This window comes from Halichoerus grypus, chromosome 2 (assembly GCF_964656455.1).
Source record: "Halichoerus grypus chromosome 2, mHalGry1.hap1.1, whole genome shotgun sequence".
Lineage (NCBI taxonomy): Eukaryota > Metazoa > Chordata > Mammalia > Carnivora > Phocidae > Halichoerus > Halichoerus grypus.
In genome coordinates this window covers 151,460,221-151,481,442 of record NC_135713.1, presented here as the reverse complement: position 1 = coordinate 151,481,442, position 21,222 = coordinate 151,460,221, and the positions used below count along the sequence as shown (strand labels likewise).

The window sequence follows — 21,222 nt, the reverse complement described above, 5'->3', positions numbered from 1 at the left end:
ATGGATGCATGGATGCATGGATAGATGGATGGGTGCATGGATGCATGGATGCATGGACGGATGCATGGATGGAGGCATGGATGCTTGGATGGATACATGGATGGATGCTGGCTGTGATGCGAGTAGATGGAAGGGATGGGTAGTCCGAGAAACCAGGCAGAGTAACCCTGTGGAAGACGAAAGACAGACACCAGAGGGAGCTGACACACCACAATAAAGAGGCGAGGGAGGGCCAAAGAAGGCTGCGAGTACTGGGGTGAGCGGCGCGCCCCGAAGCACAGCATCACGCAACTGGAGCCGCTCACCCACGTGTGCCTCCCCTCATCCATCTTCCCAGACTGTGCCGGAGCTCCTTCCTCCGCCCCCACCGCCTCCCTCGCCTCCACGGCCACTGAGAAAGCAAACAAAGGGGAGGGGACCCCCGCGGCGTCCGGGGCGCAGGGAGCCAATCACGGGGCTCTCACCTCCCGGCAGGCGGGCGCCTTCGTTCCGGGGGGCCCAATCGGTTCCTACGGGGGCGCGGAGGGGCGGAGAGAGGGGCGGGCAGAGCGGGGACAGGGGACCGCGCGCGCCGGAGGGACCCCTCGGGAGCGGCGGGGCGGGGCCGCGGCGGGGCGGGCGCGGGGGCGGAGCCAATCACCGCGCGTGTCTGCGCCGAGAGGGCGGGCGGCGGCGCGGCGCGCGCGGTCCGGGCTGACGCATCTGGCCGCGGTTCCCCGGGATCGCAGGGGGGCCGGAGGGGCGGGGGAGAGGAGAAAGAGCGGAGGGCGCGCGTGCGCAGTGGCGCGGGGAGGAGCAGGGACCTGGCAGCAGGCTGGGAGGCTGCGAGCGAGCCGCGAACCGGGCGGGCGGCGGGCGGCGGGCGCGCGCACCATGGGGGAGAAACCGGGCACCAGGTAAGGGAGGTGGGGCCACGCGGCGGGACGTGGGCGGCGGCGCGGGGCGGGTGCCGGGACGGTCCCGGGACAAGGACACCGGGGGCCGGACGCCTGGGTCCCTAGGGGGCAGCCATCTGGGGCCGCACGCCTAGGTCCTCGAGGATAATGAGGGGGACGCATGCCAGGGCCCTTGCAGAAAGCGAGGGCTGAAGGGGATCGGGAAACCGGCGTCTGGGTTCTCGCAGGGATGTGGGGGCCGGACGACTGGGTTCTCCGGTGCAGGCTGCGATGCAGGGGCGGAGGAAGGAGGCGCAGGTGGCCGGCCCCGAGGGGTCGGGTATGGGAAGGCTGGGTGCCGGGAGGGGATTCTCCACCCACCCCCAGACTCGTGCCGAGCTGCGGGAGAGCCTCCTGTCCAGTACCCCACAGGCAGTCGGGCTGTCCCGAGGGCCAGGTGGCTCTGCTTCCAAACTTCTGCCTTCCCCCAGGTTGCTAGGAGCAACAGCCTCATCTTGGGGGAGCAGAGTGCGTGACGACCCTCCCCGCTTCTGGGCCTTACCCCTCTTCCCAGAGGTGAGGGGGGGCAGTATCTGCCCTGGGCACGCCATCCACTCCCCGGATGTTTTCTGTGCAATCGAGGCTCCTTCCTTCCACTGATACCCCGAGTTCTCTTTTTTGGTCTCTAGCAAAATCCACTTCCTGTTGTGGGCCAACACCCCCGAGGGGATAGTGGGTGAATGCCCGAGTCCCTGGGGAGCAGGAGCAAAAGAGGAAAAGATTGGGGCTGTATGCCTCTATCCAGACGGGATCAGGAATGGGGCCCTGGTCCCAAGACACCACTTGTGCTGCAAAACATTATCATTTCAGCCCCACGGCTCCCCACCCATAGAGGAGGAGAACCCAGGCTTCTGAGCACCAAGTTGAGTCGTATCAGAGAGATGATCGGAGGGCGGACTGGTGTCCTGGATTAGGGCTTAAACACCCCCAGAGAAAGGGGAAGTCGCTGACTCGAGGGAGGCCCCCAGTTTCCGTTCTGTGGTTCAGGGAGGAGGATGGATGGACCAGAGGGGGGCTGTTGACTTGGCACAATTCCTGCCACCCCCATCTAATTCTGGGCCACAGGAAATGGAGAGCACATCTGCTGTCGCTGGCCCCCTCACTGGGCACCTCTGGGCACCCCCACACTCTGCCTCCTTGGCCAGCCTTAGCGTACAAGCAAGCGTACCTTGCTCCCTAGCGTCGCCTCCCAAGGGCAGGTGGCCCTGCAGGTGCTCCAGGGCCATTACCCCAAAACCACAGTCTGATGGCTTTCTCCCTAATAGGAGGAAACCCTGGGACAAAGAGGAAAACGAAGCGAAGGGGAGGGGGAGCTGGATGATGCCATAGCTGTCCGCCCCCAGGTTGGGTGCTTATTCTAGCTGCCACCATACCAGTGTCTACTCTCCTTTATTGGATGGGGATACCTGGGGGCCACCGTACCCTTTGCTTTATGGCCTTTGGACAGTCTGACCTTCTAGGAAGAAGTGGCAAGTGAAGTTGTTAGAGCAAAACTGGGGGGCGGGGGGTGCTGGAGGAAGGATGGGTCGGTCGGCAGGACTTCAGTTTCTACTAGCCGAGGACCTTTCCCAGGGATCGCTGCTGAGGCAGAGTGGATTGGGTTGAGGAAGGTCAGACCTGCAAGCGACCAGAGCATAGGAATCACCAGACACCTACTTAGGCTCTCAGCAGTGGGTAGAGTCCAGGCTTAGACTGTCTCAGCTCAGGGGAGCGAATCCCCTGCAATTCAACAAATTTCATGCCAATTGCAGAGACAGGAGAGTATAACGGTTTAGTGATGAAGAGCATGGGCTCAGAGCCAGAGTGCCTCTGTTCATCTGAGTCCCACCAGTTACACCCGCTGGGGCCTTAGGCTAAATCCTTCAGTCCCCGTGCCTCGGTTCCCTCACCTGTAGATTGGGAATGCTGGGTCGCTAAGAGTATTAAGTGAGATAACACACACGAAGCCCTTGAAACAGTGCGGAGCGTGGAGCATTCTCCCGACCGACGTCAGCCGGCATGATCGTCTCTCGTAGGGCCGGCGCCGTGCTGGGCGAGCCTATAACTGAATACAGCTCACGGCCCGTGCCATCACACCACCAGTGAAACATAGGCTAGTGTGACAGGAACCCCCCCCCAAAAAAGGAGTAACCGGGGTCCGGGCTGGGTCTGTTTTCTAAGGGTGGTGATACCTGAGCTTGGCCTTCAAAAACAAATAGGCTTTGAGGCTGCTGAGATCAGGGATGGGGACAGTTGGAGGTTCATGGAGTCGGGTCACCCTTGAGTAGTGCCTATAAGTAGAATCCATTTTAGGGGCCAAAGCCAGGGCCGTTGCCCTTCTGGGTAGTCCAGCTGTCTTTGGAGCTAGAGATGGGAGACAATGGAGAGAGGGTTCGGTCTTAGACAGAGGCTCCTACAACCTGCCCATTCGGACCCCCCTAGGGCAAGTGCTCTGGGAAGAGCCCGGGTGTTTCCTGTGGCAACCAGGGGCCATTGCCACAGGAGGAGGGGACCTAGTGAGGGTGGAAGGTGGGGGGGGGGCACCACCGCTGCATTGGGAATGGGAATATCAAGGACCTGTGGTTGCCCTCCTTCTGGGAAGAAGTGGGAGGGGTAGAGTTGGCAAAACCCCAGAGCCTGCAGGCAGAGTCCCGGGTGAGCTCTGGTTTCTCGGGCTGGTGGGGGGGTCCCTGCCGCGTGGTCTGAGGGAGTGGGGTTTCCCCTTCTGTTTTATTAGGGTCTTCAAGAAGTCGAGCCCTAACTGCAAGGTGAGTCTCCCATGCTGCTTCTCCTCCCAGCCCTCTCTGGGCCCCTGCAAGGCCCAGCCTGCCCCTAGCCGATCCCCAACCCCTAGCTCCCCACTTCCTGTGACAGCTAAGAGCCGACTTCCTTCCCTCCTGAAGCCCCTTGCCGCAAAGGCCGCTCAACCTGAGCCAGACACTGGGCTGGGTGGGCACAGGTCCGGGTCCCTAGGCAAGATGAAGGGGGAGGAGCCAGAAGCCCTAGGCTATACCCCTCTTGGGAGCCAGCCCAGGGTTCCTGGGCTGGGAACAGTCAGCAGCCCCCAGGCTGTGGCCTGTGTGTCCCAGAGCCCCTTGAGGGGAGCCAGTGAGACCACACCCTGTTCTCTAACTGGCTGGGGGTGGGGGGGCGCGAGTCCTCCCCAAGCCCTCTCCCCACCACCACCCCACCCCACCCCGCCCCACAGACACTCATACACACACTTGCCTGACTTGTGGGCAGAGGTGCGAAAAGCTTCAAGGGTGGGTAATCTGGGAAACCCCACCACTCTCCGCTTCTGACCCTGCTGGGAGGAACCCCGGGGCTACCCCAGCCTGGGAAAGACCAGGGGCGGGACAATCACTCTGAAGGGCTCTGATGCCCCGCACCCTCCTGCCCCATCTTCCATGTGCCCCTTCCGTATCCTCAGCTCACCGTGTACTTGGGCAAGCGGGACTTTGTAGACCACCTGGACAAAGTGGACCCCGTAGGTAAGTGTGCCCAGAAAGTACTGCTGAGGCCCCCAAGATGGGGAGAGGTTCCTGGGCCCAGGGATGGAGGCGAGGCCCTGACAGGAAGTGAACTCGTGTGTCCCTTTCCCAGATGGTGTGGTGCTCGTGGACCCTGACTACTTGAAGGACCGCAAAGGTACTGGCCTGAGTGTGGGGGGCGCCCAGGGGAGGTCAGGGTGGCCCAGTGGGGCGGGCTGGCACTGACACGGACCCCAGAGAGACAGAGGGCCAAGACAAAGAGGGAAGTCGGGTTCAGGCAGGTTGGATGCTGCTGGGGACTGGGGGGCTGGGGCCGGAGGGGCTCCTGACTGCCCCACCTTGCCCTCCCGCGCAGTGTTTGTGACCCTCACCTGCGCCTTCCGCTATGGCCGCGAGGACCTGGACGTGCTGGGCTTGTCCTTCCGCAAAGACCTGTTCATCGCCAACTACCAGGCCTTCCCCCCCGTACCCAACCCACCGCGGCCCCCCACCCGCCTGCAGGACCGGCTGTTGAGGAAGCTGGGCCGGCATGCCCACCCCTTCTTCTTCACAGTGAGGACGCCCCTCACCCTCTGCAGGGCAAGGGGTCTGGGACTGAGTTGGGGGAGGGGGGCTGAGGCACCTGTTCCGGGCAGATCTGGAAGCAACAGTGAGGAGGAAGCCCTAGACCACCCCCCCCCCACCTGCAGGGTCACCCTTGTCTCTGCCTCCTCCCTGGGGCCCCTTCCTTCTTCCTCTCTCACCTCCCGGGACTTCTCCAGCCTCTTAGTGGGAATTGGGAGAAAGAGTTGGGGGCTCTCTGGAAGAACTGAAGCCTCTCCTTGCCTCCCCACAGATCCCCCAGAATCTGCCCTGCTCCGTCACCCTGCAGCCAGGCCCCGAGGACACGGGGAAGGTACAGCGGGAATGGGTCCGAGGGCTCAGGGGACAGAACGGGCTCCATTAGGAGCCTGGGACACACTGAGAGGGGGGCTGTCAGGGAGAAGCCAGATGGGACATGCCCCCAGTGGAAATATGGTTTATCTGTTCACGGGTGACTCTGGGCACTCACGGGTGAGTATAGGGGCTCACCTTGCGGACAGGACCGACGCTCTGCCAGGTACTGGGTCTTTGGGAGGCAGAGGACGAAGCCCCAGGCCCTGCACTGCTCACAGCAGACCACGATGGGGCAAGAGTCCCTGACGAAGGCGAGGGGAGAGGGAAGGAAGGGCGTGGGTGTCAGGGCCCTTGTGTAAGATGTGACCTTTTCTCCTCCCGAGGCCTGTGGAGTAGACTTTGAGATTCGAGCCTTCTGTGCGAAATCACTAGAAGAGAAAAGCCACAAAAGGTGAGGGAAGCAAGCTCCCCTGTGCTGTGACCGTCCCCCCCCACTCCCTGGAGCCCCAGGCCCAGGGAAGGCGGTGGTGGGGGTCCGGGTGTCTGAGGACCGGCCCCTCCCACCCCTCCTCCCCACCCCCAGGAACTCTGTGCATCTGGTGATCCGAAAGGTGCAATTTGCCCCAGAGAAACCCGGCCCCCAGCCTTCAGCAGAAACCACACGCCACTTCCTCATGTCCGACCGGTCCTTGCACCTTGAGGCTTCCCTGGACAAGGAGGTGGGGTGCAGGAGGGTGACGCAGGTGTCCCCGTGCAGAGGGACCCTGGGGGGAGGGCTGAAGCCACCTGCCAGGACAGTGTTTTTAAAGAAGGCCGCCTCAGCTGGGCGTGGGCGTGGGCTTGGGTTTAGAGGGAGACCAAGCCTCCGGTCTGCGTGGGGGGAGGGGGGACGCTAATAATGGGACCAGGGCAAACAGATTGCGTTAACTTGACCCCCTCCCCTCGAAAGCTCTACTACCACGGGGAGCCCCTCAATGTCAACGTCCACGTCACCAACAACTCCACCAAGACCATCAAGAAGATCAAAGTCTCTGGTAGGAGGTGGGGGACAGAAGGGGTCTTGGGGGCGGGACTTGCTGCCCACGTGGCTCCTGGTGTGATCTCAGCCCAGGGACACCCCCCAGTGCGGGAGGCCACCCCAGAATGTGACACAGCCCCGGGGGGGGCAGCCTGCGCTCCCAGCACGCCGCTTGACCCCACCCCACCCACCCCACAGTGAGACAATATGCGGACATCTGCCTCTTCAGCACTGCCCAGTACAAGTGTCCTGTGGCTCAGATCGAACAAGAGTGAGTAACACAACAGCCCGGTGCCCACCTCGGGGCAGAGGAGCAGCCCTGGGTGAATGTGAGGCGGGCATTGACCCGTCCCCACCTCCAAGGGCATCCCTTGCACGGGCCGCTGACTCTGAGCTGCTCATTTTCTTGAGCGGCTTGTTACCTGGGGACCCAAACGGAGCCAGGCTAGCGGCGGGGCAGAAGCCGCTGGGGGCAGGAGCGAGCTCCTCACCAGCCCGCCCCCCCGAGCCTTGTTCTCCTGTCCCCGCTCCCCAGCGATCAGGTGTCCCCCAGCTCCACGTTCTGCAAGGTGTACACCATCACCCCGCTGCTCAGCGACAACCGGGAGAAGCGAGGTCTTGCCCTGGACGGGAAGCTCAAGCACGAGGACACCAACCTGGCTTCCAGCACCATGTGAGCACGGGCTGGGTGGGGGCGTGGGGGGCTCTGTCCTAGGCGCCAGGGCGCCATCGGGGCCAGAACGGACCAGAGATTCTAGAGGGGGAGGACAGACAGATCGACAGTGAAAGGCACAGCATGCCGAGTGACGAGTGTGGAGAAGAAGCGAGGCAGAGAAGGGAGGGGTGACCCGGGGGCGGGCAGCGTGTGTGCACTTTAAAGAGGCCGGCGGGGGAGGCACCCCCCGGGCCTGAGTTCTGAGGAGGGACCCAGAGTAAGTGGGCGACGCGGCCACACAAGGAGCGCTCCGGGTGGAGGGACCTGCAGGCGCAGAGGCGGCCCCGGCCCGGTCTCTGCGAGGACGCGTGGGAGCAAGACGGTGCCGGGCTGGCGGATCACAAGGACGACGGCCTCTACCACGAGACAGGAGAAGCCACAGGCGGGGTCCATGCAGAGCGGTGCTGCGGGGTGCTGGGCCGTGAGGACAGCACAGCCTATGCTGCTGGAGGCCACTGCCCCGGGATGTGGTCCCCAGAACCTCATGGGAGCCCCAGGGCTGGGCCGTGGTCTAGCTCCCGCCTCGTTGCAGCGTGAAGGAGGGCGCCAACAAGGAGGTGCTGGGCATCCTGGTGTCCTACAGGGTCAAAGTGAAGCTGGTGGTGTCTCGCGGCGGGTGAGCGTGCGGGGCAACGTGGGGCGCGGGGGCCTCCTCCGGGTGCGGCGCTGTTGGCCCTTCATGCTGCCCCCCCCCGCAGGGACGTCTCTGTGGAGCTGCCTTTTGTTCTTATGCACCCCAAGCCGCACGACCACATCACCCTCCCCAGGCCCCAGACAGGTGAGTGCAGCACCCACCCCAAGCCCCCCGCGAGACGGTGTGAGGCCAGGCCAGGGGAGACAGGCTGGTGCGTCCAGCACCCACCCACCACCCCCTCTCCTCGCCTCAGCTGCTCCTGACACAGATGCCCCTGTGGACACCAACCTCATTGAATTTGATACCAAGTAAGAGACTCCTCCCCCGCCTCCGACCGTTGACCTCTGTGGGCAGAGACTCCTGCAGCCCCCGAATCTGCCCTCGCCCCCGGGCACGGAGGGCTGAAGCACCGAATGCCCACGGCGTAGCCTTCCTCCCGAGGCTGCGCCCAGTCCCGATGCTGCTCTTGACACCCCTGTGTCTGGGAGGGGAGCGGGGGGCCGGGATGAGGGTCTGGAGCCCACACCTCACCCCCCCTCTCCACCGTCAAGCTACGCCACGGACGATGACATCGTGTTCGAGGACTTCGCCCGGCTTCGGCTGAAGGGGATGAAGGACGAGGACTACGAGGACCAGTTCTGCTAGGAGGAGGGGGTGGGCGCTGCTGGGGGAGGGAGGGCCCCCGCCTCTCCACTCCGCAGCCCCCGGCCCCTCTTCTCCCCTCCCCCCCTTGCCAGTCGCCCCCAGACACGCACTGGACCCATCTCTTGTAGAACGTGGGCATTACTCTTTGGACTCCAGCTGTGCCCCTCCCCAAACCCCCCTGAGGGTGGCAAGCTGTGTTCAAACCTAAATTTTGCGAGGGGGTTGCTGAAAAGACAGTAGGGAAACTGGGGAGAAGGAACCCCCGCATTCAACCTCACACCAACAGCTTCCCTTTCCTTCGAGAGGAGACCCTCTTCTGGGGGGGGGGGGCAAGGCCACTTCTTTGTTTCTGAGCATAAAGAAGAAATTAAACCTTTTAATAGGCAGGAGTGTCTGTGTCTTCTGTGCGGGGATGAAGGGGCAGACGGGTGCCCATCCGGGACCGTCCTCTGGGGGCTGAGCACCCGGCCAGCCAGCTCGCCGGGCCCAAAGGTGGTCAATCAATGTCCCAACCACTGGGCTGTCGTGCGCTCCAAGGTAAACAGTGGAACTTGATGTGCTCGGTCCAAGCTCCAGGGTAGAGTTTGGGTAAAGCCACAGTCCGCTGACGCATTTACGGGGGAAACAGCCACTCACTTCCCCGTAGGCCGGCCGGCTCTTCCCTCTCGCCGCGGACACACATGACCGGGTGGTGACCTGCTGTGGCCGGGCGCTTGGCTTGGTGGGAGCCCGGCGGCGGCCCTCCTGGGACAGAAGGCACGCGACGTTCCGTGGGGCCACAGGGAGTCACGCCTGTACGGGCAAGTCCCAGAAGCAAGGTCCCACCGCGGCTTCTCGGGCGTTCACCAGGCACTCCCGGACACTGGGCTACGGGGTGGGAGCGACCCTCCACGGACCCGGCTCGCCCCCCTCCCCGCACTCCCACTCCTGTCACCCAGATTTCGTCTCCTGCGTCTCGTAAGTCTCATTCGTTCCCTCCGTGAGCAGCCCGCCCTGGAGTCCCTATCATGTGCCGGGCATCGTGGAGGGACATCGCGGTGACCAAAGCCACCATTAAATCATTCCCTAGTGACCTCATGACGGTATCTGTGCTCCAAAGGAGAAGTCCAGGGGCAAGGAGAACGCATGTCAGGGAGTGCTGACCTAGGCTGGGGTTTGGGGAAGATGTCCCCGGAGGGAGGGACCTTGGAGCAGAGAACTGGCAGATGAGGAACGGGTTGGAACCTTCTGGGTGATGGCAGCACCACGTGTGAAGGCAGGAACGGGGCAGAGACAGCAAGGCAAAGTAGTTCCAGATGGGGCCGAGGGGGCCTTCGGTCTCTGGCGCCTGACATCTAATTAGACCGCTGTTTACCCACGGATTTAAGTGCTGCCAAAATGCCAGGGACCTTGCTTGCCCCTACCCCACACAACCTGGTCTTTGCCACACGGATGACTGCCGGTATCCTTCTGATTCCCGTGAGCCTGCTCCTTGATGGCTGAGCTCTCGGCCCACGGAGCTCAGCAGGTTTTCAGGTGAATCAGAACCGCCCCCCCCCCCCCCCGCCGAGGAGGGGGCAAGATAAAGACACACCGTCCCAGGCTCTACCTTCCTGGATTCTGATCCAGCAGGTCCCAGGAAGAATCCACGCATCTGGATCTTGAATTAGCACACAATTTGAGAAACGATGTCTTTTTTTTTTTTAGCTTTTCATAAAGTTTTTAATGTTTTTAAGAAGGTAAAACATGCACATGGTGGAAAGAAAAAAAAATCCAAACCGTATACAACAGTGAAAAGAAGGCTCCCTCCTGCCCCTGATCCCCAGCCTCCCATTTCTCATTCCCAGAGGCGACCACTAGCACCAATCCCGTTCTTCTTCCAAAGATACTGGTTGGACTCAGGCATATCTGTACGAGTATATTTCCCCCTTATTTTGAATAGATACTAGCATGCTATGTCCACTCTCCTATACCATGCTTTTCCCCTTAATGGTGCATTCTTTTCTGTATCGACACATACCGAACTTCCTTATTCTTTCAATGAGCTGCATGACTTTGCATTCCCTGGATGGCATTTATTTTTACCAGTCTCCTGCCGAGAGACGTGAAGGAGGTCCGCTCTTTCGCTAATGCAAACACCAGTACAATCATTATCCCCGAAGACAGGTCTTTTTTGCACACAGGAACTAGATCTGTGGGACAAATTCTTTTTTTTTTTTTTTAAGGATTTTATTTATTTATTGAGAGAGAGAGAGTATGAGTGTGAGTAGGGGCAGGGGCAGAGGGAGAAGCAGACTCCCCGCTGAGCAGGGAGCCCGATGTGGGGCTCGATCCCAGGACCCTGAGATCATGACCTGAGCCGAAGGCAGACGCTTAACCGACTGAGCCACCCAGGAGCCCCTGTAAAACAAATTCTTAAAAGCAGACTTGCTGAGTCAAAGACCGTGAGCATCTTTAGGATCCCGCCAATAAAGCAGGTGAAATATGGTATCATCTGAGTTTTAATTTGCATTTGTTTGATTATGAGTGAGGATAAAACCTCATTTATTTGGGTACTTTTTTTTTTTTTAATGTACTCTAAGGGCTCTTTATATACTAAAAAAATGAGCCCTTTGTCATATATTTTGCAAATATTTTTCCCGGTCTGTCATTGTCTTCTGAATTTCTTTCTAGGTTTGTATTTTTGGGGGTGATTTTTGGGTTTTTTTTGTTTTTTGTTTTGGTGTTTTCACAGAGGAAAAATTCATATAACGTAAAATGAACCATTTGAAACTGGTCAGTGGCATTTAATACATCCACAGTGTTGTGCAGCACCCCCCTAGTTGCAAAGCATTTTGCTCCTGATATTTTTAATAATTCACTTTTTAAATTTTACGGTACACAATCATAATCACTTTTTTAATGGCTTCTTGGTTTGTTTTGTGTGTGTGTGTGTGTGTGTGTGTGTGTGTGGCCAAGCTCTTGGCCCATCTGTTCCCTGGCATTTTGGCGCCTTTCTTTCCAGACTGAACTCGGAGCCCACCTTGCCCACTGCAATCCCATCCTCTAGCTCAACTGCTCCTCCTTTCAAACACCTGCTCTCAGACCCCAGCCTGGGCTCCGTCCCACCACCACCCTGCCGGCCCCACCTGACTGGGTGAGCAAGCGCCACCACAGAAAAATCACACAACTGGACATATTTGTTCATTCAACAAGTAATTTTTAACACATCCTAGCTGTCAACACTGGGCGTTGGGTATACATTTGGGGCCGTTGCCCCTAAAGGGTCTCTAACCTCAGCTGGGCCCTCAATTCCTGATGAGCCTTTGTCCCTCGCCATCTTCCTGGCCACCTCCCTCACCACCTTGCAAACCTTCCTGTTTTTCACAGAGATGAGGCTGCGAGGGACGAATGATTTCAACTTCCCACCTCCTACCCACAAACACCAACATGGATCCCAATTCTCTCTACAACCAAGGTCAAGCCGCCTCCTCCCGTTCAAAGCTCGTCCCTCCACCTGTGCTCAGATCTCTCCCCTCCCACCTCCTCTGAGACCCCGATTCATCCCACCACCCGCCTCTCTTCGACCTCTGCCTCTCTCCACTGGTTCTTCCTCCATGGTGCATAAACCCACGCAAGTCTCTTCCACTCGAGGAAGGAAGGAGACCAAAGAGAAGACACTCCTCCACACCCAGGTCTCTTCCACATGAAATAAATCTCTACTCGTTTCCTCTCTACCACTCGCTTTTAGTGTGTTGTTATTTTCAAAGTCATATATGCACACGGTGTAAGGGGTCGGACACAATCACAAGGCCCATACCCCACCCCTCTCCAACTCCCTTCTCCTCAGAGGCAGCTACCTTCACCTCCTTCAGATGTTCCTTCTGGTATTGACCTCCATATTCCCAAACAACCTGCTCACTTTGCTACTTTCTGATTTTCGTCTTAAGCATCTCTGGCGTCCTGCTATACGAGGTGAAGACTGAGCTCCCTTCTGCCCCTCTCCCCCACAGCAGAATACTTTCCCTCCTGCCCCCGGCATCCCATACTCCCAAGAGAATGGTATCAATGGAGGTTAGATCAATATTCAATATTTATACTTTCAAGCCTACGTGTAAGTTATCCAGAGTCATCCTGATGACCTTTCTCTTCTAGCGCCAAGTGGTCTTCCCTGAATTACTGTCATTTTAAGAACCTGTTTATTCTCTGAGTTCATCCCTAATTTTGCCCTATACTCTCCTCGGAAAGTCTATATATGCACTCAATACGTTCCAAACGAAGCAGATGTTCCTCTCTTCCATCTCCGTGAAGAGAAGCCTTCTAAGATCTGCTCCATTCCGATCTCGATGTTCTTCATGCCTGTCACCCTGCATCTCCCTTCACCCCATGTTCTTGTTCACCTCTCTGCACCACCGAAGCCTTACTCAGTCTCTGGATCCCACAGCTTTCTCTTCTGGGTCTACATCTAATAACCTCCTGACAAAGGGAACTCGGCAGAAAAATTTGCCACCTCTGGACATATCAAAATGTCTTTATTCCATCTTCGTTTTGGCTGTTGTGAGAGTCCACGTCTCCCCTAAAATCTCCTCCTCCGTGCTGTGAGGACAGAAGCTGGCCACCTAGGTAAGGACTGGATTTCCCAGAACCCCGGAGTTGGGTGAGACCATACGACTGTTTATTCAGTGGAATGTGAGTAGGAATTATCTGGGCTACTTCCTAGTCAGACCTCTGAGCCAGGGTCTGCCTCCCCCAGGTTTCCTCCTCCCCCTCGCTGCCAGCTATGACGCAGGCAGGCAGCAAGCCAGTCTCGACAGGGCACACGGCGCTGCCCCAGAGCGGTGTCCCTCAGAGGTTACTGTGCATTCAGATCACCTGCGGAACTTCAAACCCAGATACCGATCCGGAAGATGTGTGCGGGGCCTGCGATTTTGCAGGTCTAGCGAGCTCCTAGGTAATGTCAGCGCTGCTGGCCTCCAGACCACACGTCGGAGTACAAGACCCTACAGGATGGCAGAGTTGCCCTGCTCGTCTTGATCTCCGGATGATCTGTGCAGCATGCTGAATTACCCGTGCTGGGCTGTTTCATGGGGGGAAAAAATTAAGTTCTATGTTGTTGAATTGTTGCATTTTTAGCCTTCATCCTAGCACAGCTGGAGTACAGAATTCCAGATTGGAACAACTCAGTAAATAAACTTTCATTTAATCCCTGTTTTCTTTGTTTTTTAAGTTGTTGTGTTGTTGTTTTTTTAAATTTATGTATCCATTTAAATAATCTCTACACCCAATGTGGGGCTCAAACTCACGACCCGGAGATCAAGAGCCACACACCCTTCCAACTGAGCCAGCCAGGCACCCCTAATCTCTGTTTTCAATACAACTGTGCCCTGGGTGGGCCTTTCACACCAAAGACCCTCTGTTTTCCATCTTCAACAAAGAAACCTCCAGCAATCTGATGGGTCGGGATTGAGTGGTTGCACTGATGTATGCATTAAAGGAGAAGATCTGGGGGGCAGGGGGGTCTAACTACTTCAAATAATCCTCCTCATTTTAGTATCACCTACACCCCAGTGTACATGATGCCACTAATTTAAGAGGAAATCAAGTTGCTTTTAAGCTTTCTCCACGGCTGGCTTCATTACCGCTTCACTACTATATCAGTCACCACTTACTCTTCTGTCTTCCAGCTTCTATCTAAAGTTTTGCTATTGATTCCCCTCTCTCTCTCTCGACCCCTTAATAAAATCCCCTTGTTGTTCTTTGATTAGGATTTTAAAAAGGAGTGAAGTTAAATGCCAGGTCCCTAAGCCGAACTGAAAGTCTCCATTCATTTGCTAAGCCTGTGCCAAGTAGCTTCATTCCCCACCTTCCAGGGGCTGTCCAGATTGACCTTTCCAAAGAAGGTAAACCTGGCCATAACACACTTCTTGAAGATCCTTCAAGGGCTTTCAGAACAAGGTCCAAAGTACTCAGCTTGCAAGCCTTTTCCCGATCTGGCTCCCACTCCAGCCTCGCCGCCGCCACGCCGCACTCGCTCCGCTCAAACTTGAATCCCCGGTGGTACTTGGGCGGCGCCGGGCCCCCCCTCCCCGGCCCCACGCCCTTGCCTGCGCCGCTCCCCTTTTCCGCTGCAGCCTCTCGTCCCCCTGGTTAACCCGCAAGACTCGGCTCCAGCAGCGCTGCCCCCCCAGAACCCTCTCTCCGGGCTCCCGCAGGTGCACCCTGCGCACGCCTCGGGGCAAACGTCGACGTCGCTGTCAGCCGAGAGCCCATCCCATTCGTGCCGCATCCCCAGCCCCGGCCGCGTGACCGGCGGCCAGAAAGGGAAGGGGGGAAGGCCGCAAGGAGCCAGCCCCGGGGAACACGCTGCTAAGCCTGGGTGTCCGCGGGGCTCCCGCCCGGGACGAACAATGTAACACTCACCGAGGCCGCCCGTCCCCGGGCCCCGACGGACGGCGGAGCGGGGCGGGCAGGCGGAGCACCCCAGGGCTCCCATCACCCTCACCCAGCACCCGCAGCCGCGCGGGCACTTCTCGTAGAAGACATCAAATCGAGCCCCCGGGCGCGTCGCGGAGGCGCGCGGGGCTGACCGACCTCCAACGCTTCACTACCGCCTCTTCCCACAGGTGGTCGCGAGGGGGCGGCGGCGGCGCAGACCGGGGCAGGCGCTCGATACCCTGGGAGTTGTAGTTCACCAGGCCAGGCGGCGCCGAGCATCCTGGGAATTGTAGTCGCAGCCCCGAGCGCGCCCTACGCAGGCGCAAGCCGACAGCCGCTTCCGGGCTCAAGCGACGCGTTTCGCGGAGGGAGAAAAACTCCGTGGATTTGGGGGGCGGCGCTCCCCAGAGCGGCGATGGCTACCTACAGCTTGGCGAACGAGAGGCTCCGCGCCCTGGAGGATATCGAACGGGAAATCGGCGCCATTCTCCAGAATGCAGGTTCGGGACCCAGCGGCCGGCACTTGCGCTCGCGGCGGTGGGGGGGACCCCAGGTGCCCGCGGGGGCAGCCCCGACCCTCCCCGGCCAGCCCCGGCCCTCTCTTCGCCCCCGCAGGTACTGTGATCCTGGAACTGTCCAAGGAAAAAACCAACGAGCGGCTCCTGGACCGGCAGGCGGCGGCCTTCACGGCGTCGGTGCAGCACGTGGAGGCGGAGCTGTCGGCTCAGATCCGCTACCTCACCCAGGTGCGTGCGGCGGCAGGTGCTGCGCCCCGCCCCGCCCCGCCCTCCGCCCCCCGCCCCGCCCCCGCGCTCCGCCCCGCCCTGCCTGGCCTGCGGCATCCTTCGGGACGGGGCTTTGGGGCTTTGGGCCTTGGGGCCGGCGGGGACACCTTTGCAGAACCCTCCCTTCCAGGGTCGGCTTATCTCTCCGGAGGGAAGATATTAAAGGCGGCCTTGCCGGCTTCGCTGGCGCGCATCCCGTGAGCCGCTGGCGGGGAAGTCCTGGGAAAGGACTGGTGACCCGTGCCAAAGCCGCAAGCCTGTGCACTCAGAAACTTGACCTGACCTCGGGGGCCCGAAGCGGCAACGCCCCGAGAAAAGGGACAGGGTTGAGAGGGTTCTCGGGTCTCTTACAACAGCACCCTTCATTAAGTTTTTACAACGTGCCAGACACTGCTTTATCTAATCCTGCAACAGCTCTAGGAGGTAGTTAGGCGTACCCACATTTTACAGGTGAGTTAACAAGTTCAGTGACTTACCCTGGGTCACCCAGCCACCTCCCATGTGCCCGAACGGCTTCACATTCAGGGAAGAAACGAGACAAGAGACCTGACGCTCTCTGGGTTGGGGAGCTGGGTAAGGGAAGGGGTGGGTCACTGATCCATGCGAATGTCCTGCAGGTGGCCACGGGGCAGCCCCACGAGGGCTCCAGCTACTCTTCGAGGAAGGACTGTCAGATGGCCCTGAAGCGGGTGGACTACGCTCGCCTCAAGCTCAGCGATGTGGCCCGAATCTGTGAGCAGTTGCTGGAAAACTAGGCCGACCAGGCAGAGCGAGAACTTGGAGGAAGGCCACCACATGGCACCCGGGACAAAACCCAGAGACCTGCAGCGTGGGAAGTCGGGGCTGCCACATACCGGCCCTGCTGGGCAGAGTATCTGAGGACAAAGGGGCAGAAGGTGGGGACGGAGACACTTGGAGATCAAGCCGGCCCGCGACGATGCCCTGGCCCTTCCAGCAGGTGCACACCACGAAAGTGCTGACAAGCTCAGACAGAGATTCAGACACCCAGCACACTTTCTCAAACACCCCGTGTCCCTACCCCGGGCTTCTGCAGACTGGACCAATGAAGACACATTCTTCTTCCCATTGAAAGAGATAAAAGAAGAACTAGGGGTTTTAATAATAAAAACAACAGCAATGAAAACAAGAAGCTCAGACTCACTGGAACATATGTGGGTGATACGGGGATTGAGGAAATAAAACCAAACCGCATGGTGCCTACTGAGGAGGGAGGAAGAGGGGGAGGGCCCAGGCCTGCAGTGGGGAGTCGGGGCAGGAACAGCCGGTGTGTGAAGACAGACTGGGACAAGGGGGCGGTGGGACCCCGAGCGGAGGGGCTGAAGCCAGGAACCATGGTAAGGGGGCAAGGGCATGAGGCCGATGTCTGCAGAAAGAAGAGTCAATAATTATAAAAATAATCTTTAGTAATTAAACACATAATTTGTCTAGGGTGTTACAGTAAAAGGTAGATTTCACATTATAGCATAGGAAAAAAACCCAGGAAGGGTCTACAAGAGGGCAGTGGCCGGATGTTTGTATATTAAACATCAAATAGCTATGGAGTGCCAATTAGGTGCTAGAGATTATTCTAATATGTTAATTACGGCATATGGGGCTGAATAAATCACAGCGTCTACCCTTATGGGTTTCCACTCTCAGCTCAGGCGTTGGAGTCTGATGCCACGGGTATGTAAGGAAGCTGCAAATCTGGAAAAGATAAGGAAATTAAGATATCAGCTCTAAGATTAAGGAAAGTTGGGGGAATGGCTTGAGCTGGGGAATTAGACCCCCAAACATCACCCATACAACCTAGTACAGAGTAGGTGCTCAGTAAAGATCTGTGAATTAAATGAATGGCCCCCACCTCCCACCACAGGTTCATCTCCCCCTAGCCTGCTCTAGCTGCCATCTTATGTTGCTCCAAGCCCTGCCTGGCTCTGAAGGTCAAGCACTGGTCCCTGGGCCTGTGACGGCTTCCTTCCCTCCCTCCCTATTCTGTAAATGTCTCTAGCTGACTCTCCTCATGGCCTATGGTCCGCGGTGCAGACAGCCTGCATATCTGTCTGCCTGGGGCAGGATCCCTGCCAAGGAAGCTCCGAGTCCCCGGGAGAGGGGCCCGGAGGCCCCGCTTACCTGGAGACTGCAGCTGCGAATGGGCCATCCTCTGGCACAGCACATACAGGAGAACGATGGTGAGAATGAAGATGATGGTCAGGAGGGACAGGACGGGCACCATGACTGAGGTCACCGCGGAAGGCCCCACTCTTTCTTCCAGCTGCTTCTGCCTTTCCCCAGCCTCAGGCCCAGCCGCCAGACTGCGGCCCTCGGTGGATGTAGTGATTTCATTGGCACGGGTGAGCTTTTTGTCCAAGGACCGTGCCCCGGCTGGAAGCGTGGGCTGCGCAGTAGACTGCGAGGCGGGTGGCGGGTACGTCTGAGCAGGGGAGCCCATGTCTGAAGGTGCCCTTTCTGTGGGCTCAGGAACCTGGGTGCTGGGAGGAGGTAAGTGCTCCTGGGGGGCCGCACTGCCAGAGTTAGCATATCCACATTCTGGAGAGGCGAGAAGTAAGGAATCACGGCTATGAGATGAGGGGGCCAAGTGAAGAAGCAGTCCAAGAAGAGGGCAGACCGCAACAGGGAAGCACTGGGAAGGGCAGGCCTCCTGAACGGGGAGATGGAGAGACCTGGGTTGGAAGCCTGGCTCTGCTACGGGGGGGGGCGGTCGCCCCGCGACCTTGTCCCTTGTCTCTTGGCCTCCCTGGGACGCCTTTCTTCCAGCTCTGGAGCAGGGAGGATTTTCCTACCAAGGGCCACAGTAGCTAAGAGGATTAAGGGAAAGCCTGCGTGTAGGTCTCTAGCCCACAGGGCAGTCTGTGCGCCCCGGAAGCTACACCAGACAATTTCTGCTGCGACAGGTTAGAACCTTTTGTGTATTTATTTTAGGAGAAAAATACAGCCGGCGCATCAGCTTTGTGACTTCACAGACGTTATTGCTTTAGGACAAGCTGCTAGTTAAGTTTTTTAAAAGTGGCATGTGTACACATAACAATTTATTCGTCTTATTGTATGTAAATTTTACCTCAAAAGACGAAAAGCACAATAAAGTATTGAGCTCAATAATGCACATGCTGACATGCTTGGGGATGAAGTGTGGTCATGCCTGAAGCTAACTTGGAAATGCATCACAAAAATAAGGTGGGGGCGCCTGGGTGGCTCAGTCCGGGAAGCATCTGCCTTCAGCTCAGGTCCTGATCTCAGGGTCCTGGGATGGAGCCCCCTTTCGGGCTCCCTGCTCAGCTGGGAGTCTGCTCCTCCCTCTGCCCCTCTTCCCCCACCCCCCGACCCCTGCTCCTGCACTCTTTTCTCTCTCAAAATCTTTTAAAAACAATAAGGTGCATTGATGACAGATAGGATAGACAAATGGGCGTGGACTAAAGCAAATATAGTTAACACGCTGTAAAACTTGCTATTGTAAAATATAAGTTACATTTGCTGTATTTTGTACCTAGCACATAAAAGACGTGAAATACAAATATATAAAAGCCAAATAACGTAGAATCTAGGTGGTGGGCCTATAGATGTTCCCTGAACAATTCTTTCAACTTTTGTGTAAGTCTTTAAATTTCCATAGTAAAATACTGGAAAACAAAAGTAGTGCCTTGCTTTCAAGAAAAAAAGTAAGTAAGAGCACAAGAGGAACTGGCAAAAATCAGGACAGCGATGGTTAGCGACATTGGGTGAATTGGGGTCTAAGGAACTGTGGCTGGCACCAGGTACAATAGGAACGCGAGGTGTCATGGGGAGGGGACAGAGGCAAAGCAGATTGTGAGGGGCAGACCGCTGCCCTGGAGACAGACCCCAGGGAGGAGGGGGAAGCCGTACCTTTGCGATCAAAGCAGCTCATCAACTGTTGAACCCACGAATCTTTGCTGCCCCCACACACACTCCGGGCGCGTAGCTGGAACCTAGGAAGGAAGAAAGCGGTCTCAGCTCTTTCCTCGTTCCAAAGATGTGAAGTCACTGCCGAGAGCCAGTGAGCCCTGTCTGCACAGACTGGGAAATGCCCAGGTATGTGGGAAAGGGAAAGCAAGGTATGGAGAAGTACGGGGCGAACGGAATCCTGGGAGCGGGCTAGGTCCCCCCGGGAGTTCCAGGTGGAGCCGCGAGGGTCCCGGAGGCCCCCAGAGGCGTTGCGCTCCCAGGGCTCGGTGAGACTACCTGACGTAGGAAATACAGCGATCGTAGGCTCTCAGGTGTTTTCGGAGATGTGCCATGAGCTCCGCTGCCGGAGGAGGGCCGGAAGGAATCCTTTTGTGGCAGTAACAACTCCCGATGGCGCTGCCCTCGTTGCCATCGCCTGGGGTGTGGGGGCGGGGGGAGACACAGGTGGTCAGCGCAGGGTTCCCGCCCAAAGGGCTCCCCCCGCTGGTACTGCGCCTCTCCCTTCGATCCGATCTGACCCCGGGCCCAACCCCCACGTCACACCCCCAAACACGTCCCGAACACGGCCCGGACCCGGGTGTCCCCCAGCCTGTGCCCCGCCCCGGCTGCACGGGGACCCCGGCTCGCCACTTACTCAACACAACCCCGCGGCCCTCGGCGCCCCCGTGCCCCGCGCCGCCCCCATCCCGTCCGCGGACTCGGGGACCCGGGGGCCAGCGCGGCCCCGGACGAACCTGGCGGAGGCAGCTGCACCAGCAGGAAGAGGAGCGCGAGGAACGGGGCGCGCCGGGGCCGGCTCATCCCGGGGGCCAGGCGGGACCGGAGCGCCGCGTCCAGCGCCATCGTCCCGGGCCCGCGGGAATGCCGGGCAGCCGCGGCCGTCGGCGGCGAGTCCCGGCCGGGGTGTGGGGTGGGCTGGGGGGGTGCAGCGCGAGCCGGCGGCGCCCTCCTCCCGCGCTCGCAGCGTCCGAACCGACAGCGCGGTCGGTACTGCGGGCCCGCGCGCGTCCGCCGCCCGCCGCCGCGGGGAAAGCCCCGGAGGCGGGGCTCCGCGCCCCCGCGCCCCCCGCGCCCCCCGCGCCCCCGCGCCGAGAGGAGACGGCCGGGAAGGTGCCCGCAAAGCGAAACGCGAGCGCGGCTGCTGGGCGGGGCGCGCGGCGCGGGCGGCGGACCGACTGACTCAGCCCGGCTCCGGGACGCCGTCCGGCCGTCCCCAGGTCAGGCCGCGGCCCCGAGGACTCGCAGGCGCGGCCGCACGGCTCCTTCCACCCCCTCGGCGCTTTCGCTTCCCCGCCGGGCGCCGGCGACTCGGTCACATGCCTGGTGATGGCCCCGGGGAAGTCCGCGAGCGGCCGCAGAGCCGGCCCGGCCCCCTCCGCGCGAGCCTCGGGCGCACGGGGCGGGGCCCCCCGGGTCGCGGGCTCCGGCCTCCCTGCCGTCACGCGCGCCCCGCCAGCCCCGAGGTATTTACCTTCGAAAAGTGGTGGCGGCTGCAGGTACCGGAGTGGTGGAGCGGCCGGGAGGGGCTGGGTCCGCGGGGGCTCCCCGCCGAACCGATCCACGCCGAGGGGATGCCCCGGCTCCGGGTCCCTCCTCCCACACCCTACAGACGGATCCAAAATAATCCCGCCTCACCAAGCCCTTCCCCATAGGATTAGCCCTCCAAATCCAGTCACAAGTCAGACCCTACTTTTGAGGGGTTGAGCCTCAGATTTTGAGGCCCAAATACCATCTCACTCCTGACTACTCATCCTAAACCCTGCTTGCCCGCTTCCAAGCCCAGCCCCCGTTCTCACCCTGAACTCCCAC

The 21,222-nt window shown here is 59.2% G+C and overlaps 3 protein-coding genes and 2 long non-coding RNA genes across 7 annotated transcripts; 2 read left to right on the top strand and 3 right to left on the bottom strand.

Moving 5' to 3' along the window:
• The first annotated feature begins 749 nt into the window (after positions 1 to 749).
• ARRB2 (arrestin beta 2) lies at positions 750 to 8,679 on the top strand. 2 transcript variants are annotated; one of them, XM_036066191.2, is made up of 15 exons: positions 750 to 896; positions 3,652 to 3,682; positions 4,345 to 4,405; positions 4,518 to 4,562; positions 4,761 to 4,957; positions 5,241 to 5,300; positions 5,665 to 5,732; positions 5,865 to 6,000; positions 6,231 to 6,322; positions 6,498 to 6,570; positions 6,835 to 6,972; positions 7,547 to 7,630; positions 7,713 to 7,792; positions 7,902 to 7,956; positions 8,200 to 8,294. In XM_036066191.2, exons 1-14 carry the CDS (start codon positions 874 to 876, stop codon positions 7,909 to 7,911), a joined length of 1,098 nt encoding a protein of 365 aa, XP_035922084.2. In that variant the 5' UTR covers positions 750 to 873; the 3' UTR covers positions 7,912 to 7,956; positions 8,200 to 8,294. The 2 variants fall into 2 exon arrangements, with proteins under 2 accessions (XP_035922084.2, XP_035922083.2); XM_036066190.2 differs by having other exon boundaries at positions 751 to 896; positions 6,231 to 6,315; positions 8,200 to 8,679.
• Positions 2,681 to 5,669, bottom strand: LOC118519044 (uncharacterized). The gene is made up of 2 exons (XR_004908972.2): positions 5,477 to 5,669; positions 2,681 to 3,278 (listed from the first exon to the last, which is right to left on the bottom strand). It is a non-coding gene; the product is annotated as an uncharacterized LOC118519044 (long non-coding RNA).
• Positions 8,680 to 12,766: 4,087 nt separating the features above from the next.
• On the bottom strand, positions 12,767 to 14,951 carry LOC118519045 (uncharacterized). The gene is made up of 2 exons (XR_004908973.2): positions 14,672 to 14,951; positions 12,767 to 13,328 (listed from the first exon to the last, which is right to left on the bottom strand). It is a non-coding gene; the product is annotated as an uncharacterized LOC118519045 (long non-coding RNA).
• Positions 14,952 to 14,968: 17 nt separating this feature from the next.
• MED11 (mediator complex subunit 11) lies at positions 14,969 to 16,621 on the top strand. Of its 2 annotated transcripts, XM_036066199.2 has the most exons (3): positions 14,973 to 15,186; positions 15,302 to 15,432; positions 16,089 to 16,621. In XM_036066199.2, the coding sequence occupies exons 1-3, from the start codon at positions 15,102 to 15,104 to the stop codon at positions 16,224 to 16,226; spliced, it is 354 nt and encodes a 117-aa protein (XP_035922092.1). In that variant the 5' UTR covers positions 14,973 to 15,101; the 3' UTR covers positions 16,227 to 16,621. The 2 variants fall into 2 exon arrangements, with proteins under 2 accessions (XP_077923936.1, XP_035922092.1); XM_078067810.1 differs by having other exon boundaries at positions 14,969 to 15,432.
• Positions 16,558 to 20,443, bottom strand: CXCL16 (C-X-C motif chemokine ligand 16). Its single transcript, XM_036066192.2, has 6 exons — positions 20,148 to 20,443; positions 19,690 to 19,828; positions 19,354 to 19,436; positions 17,605 to 18,021; positions 17,109 to 17,178; positions 16,558 to 16,855 (listed from the first exon to the last, which is right to left on the bottom strand). Exons 1-5 carry the CDS (start codon positions 20,254 to 20,256, stop codon positions 17,132 to 17,134), a joined length of 795 nt encoding a protein of 264 aa, XP_035922085.1. The 5' UTR covers positions 20,257 to 20,443; the 3' UTR covers positions 16,558 to 16,855; positions 17,109 to 17,131.
• Positions 20,444 to 21,222: the final 779 nt, after the last annotated feature.